Source organism: Magnolia sinica, chromosome 7 (genome assembly GCF_029962835.1).
Source record: "Magnolia sinica isolate HGM2019 chromosome 7, MsV1, whole genome shotgun sequence".
In the NCBI taxonomy this organism is placed as follows: Eukaryota; Viridiplantae; Streptophyta; class Magnoliopsida; order Magnoliales; family Magnoliaceae; genus Magnolia; species Magnolia sinica.
Window position 1 is genome coordinate 9,343,940 of NC_080579.1, and position 2,876 is coordinate 9,346,815.

At 43.0% G+C, this 2,876-nt stretch overlaps 1 protein-coding gene across 1 annotated transcript; it reads left to right on the forward strand.

Moving 5' to 3' along the window:
• The first annotated feature begins 555 nt into the window (after positions 1–555).
• On the forward strand, positions 556–1,388 carry LOC131251016 (uncharacterized). Its single transcript, XM_058251460.1, has one exon. The coding sequence runs from the start codon at positions 602–604 to the stop codon at positions 1,274–1,276; it is 675 nt and encodes a 224-aa protein (XP_058107443.1). The 5' UTR covers positions 556–601; the 3' UTR covers positions 1,277–1,388.
• Positions 1,389–2,876: the final 1,488 nt, after the last annotated feature.

The following is a 2,876-nucleotide window of genomic DNA, read 5'->3' on the forward strand; positions in this document are numbered from 1 at the left end:
CGAGGATTTCCTGCCAAAGCCTTTGACAGGAAGTTCCCGCAAGAGCAGTGGGCGGGAAGTTCCTGCGGTGGAAACCTAGGTGGGCCATCGAGATATTTGCAAGAAATTCACTCCGTTCATCTGTTTTTTGAGATCATTTTAAGGCCGTGACTAAAAATGAGCAGAAACAATACTCAAGCGGGCCGAAAACATGATGATGGAACGTCTACAGTTGAAATATTCATCGTGCCACAGAAGTTTTGAATCATTATAATATTTTTATTTTCACTTCATCTCAGTAGTAATGATGTTATTAACGGTATGGATGGCATGCAAACATCACGATCCGGCTCGTTTTTGGTTCCATATCCTAAAATGATCTTAAGGACGGATTAACGGTGTGGATTTCTCAAAAACATCACGGTGGGCCCCACCTAGGTTTCCACCGCAGCAACTCCCTGCAAAGGCTTCCGCAAGAAATCCACGTCCCCCCAAGTCAACATTCAAGATCAACGACGATGTCTTTTTTTTTCTTCGAAACCGCGTGGAATATTTCTTCACCATTTCTATATATGTATGTATAATCTCCCATGCCTCATCACTTGAAAAAATCAATAGAGATATGGTTCGTCTAATTCTCATAATCTCTTCCCTCGTGGCCTTGGCCACCATCCAAGCAATCCAAGCCGTCGAATATGAAGTTACCAACAATGCAATCGGGACACCTGGTGGGACCCGTTTTGAAAATGAGATCGGTATAGCTTATAGCAAGCAGATACTCGAAACAGGTTCCACCTTCATCTGGCAAACCTTTCGGCAAGGGGAAGCAGACAGGAAGAATGTCCAACGGGTGTCAACGTTCATCAGGAGCATGGACGGTGTAGCTTACACGAGCAACAATGAAATCCATGTAAGTGCAAATTACATCGCAGGTTACTCAGGCGATGTACGGAACGAGATTACAGGCGTTCTGTATCATGAGCTAGTCCATGTTTGGCAATGGAATGGGAACGGTCAGACACCTGGGGGTTTGATAGAAGGGATAGCTGATTTCGTGAGGTTGAAAGCGGGTTTCGCACCTTCACATTGGGTGAGACCTGGTCAAGGAGATAGGTGGGATCAAGGGTATGATGTGACTGCTCGTTTCTTGGATTATTGTAATGATCTTAAAGATGGTTTTGTAGCTGATCTTAATAGCAGGATGAGGACTAGTTACAGCCCAAATATCTTTGTGGATTTGCTCGGGAAGACTGTCGATCAGCTGTGGAATGATTATAAGGCACGGTTTGGAGGTTGAGTGTATTAAGTAATAGAAGCATATATGTTGTTACTTGGATAAATAAAGCATAGTGCTAGATGTTGTTACTTGGTTAAATAAAACATAGTGAGATGATGTATTAAGAAGGGTCGTTTCACACTGCTAGATGTTGTTACTTGGTTAAATAAAGAATAGTGAGATGATGGACATGGATTTCGTCCTACCCCCGTCGTGATGGTAATCCGTCCAGGCAGGGCTCCATGGGGTCCACCATGATGTAAGTGTTTTGTCCCTCCCCTTCAACGCTTTTTTCAGATAATTTTAATATGTGAACCAAAAAATGAGGCAGGTCTAAGGCTTAAGTGGACCACAACAAAAGAACCGGCACTGATAATGACACCCACCGTTGGAACCTTTTTAAGGGTCAACGTGATGTTTTTTTTACCATACAACCTATTCATAAGGTCATGTAGACGTGGATGAAGTGAAAACACAGATATCAGCTTGATCTGAAACTCTTCTCCTGCTCCTAAGAAGTTTTTAATGGTGGACGTTCAATCCCCACTTTGTGGTCCACTTAAGCCTTGGACCTGCCTCGTTTTTTGGTTCATATAATAAAATTATCTGAAAAAAGCGTTGAATGGCGTGGATAAAACACTTAGATCACGGTGAGGCCCACAGGTCCGGGCGGGGTAGGACGCAATCAGCGTCCATGAGATGATGTATTTAGAAGGGTCATTTCACATTATAAATTTGAATTTTAAATCCCTGGGTTGTTTGGCACCGTAGAGTGACGGGGGTTTCAAATCCCCTTAAAGAGGGAAACGGATTGGCTACTAATGGTCTGTGGGCCCCACCATGATGTATGTGTTTCATCTATTCCGTTCGTACATTTTTACATATCATTTTAGGCCTTGATCCCAAAAACGAGAGGGATATAAATCTCAAGTGAACCACACCATTGTAAAACAATAGCGATTGGATATCCACCATTAAAATCCTCCTCAGGCCCACTGTACTCTAATCTTTATTAGACGACCGTAAATTAAAACCAAATGTCCATGCACGATTGCACACGTGGTTGTTGATCCACGTGAATGATCTATAACAAGTGGGTGGTGTGTGACAATCGGCAGGAATCAGGGAAGTTACGGACGCAGATTTCCGGTTAAAACCTTTTGCGAGAAGTTCCGGCCTTGGGTATCCAGGCGGGGCCCACCATGATGTTTGTGAGAAATCCACCCGTCCATCCATTTTGTGAGTTTATTTTAAAATATTATGACAAAAATGAACCAGGTAGAAAGCACAGGTGGGCCAAAAGCATAAGAGTTGAAATAGAAGTTTTAAATCATGCTTATATTTGGGTTTTCAGTTCGTCCCGGCATGAATGATGTTATGAACGGTACGGATGGCATGTAAACCTCACAGTCGAATCAGGAAGGTTTCAACGGTAGGAATTTTCCAAGCCACCTTTTCCTTTAGTACGGCCTACTTGAGTCTCGGATCCTGCTCTTTTTTTTTTTTCTTTTTACCGTCCTAAAATGAGTCCAGAAAAACGGATGAACGGGTGGATTCCTTACAAACATCACAGCGGGCCCCACCTAGGATTTCAGCTCAGGAAATTTCTGCAAAGGCCTAT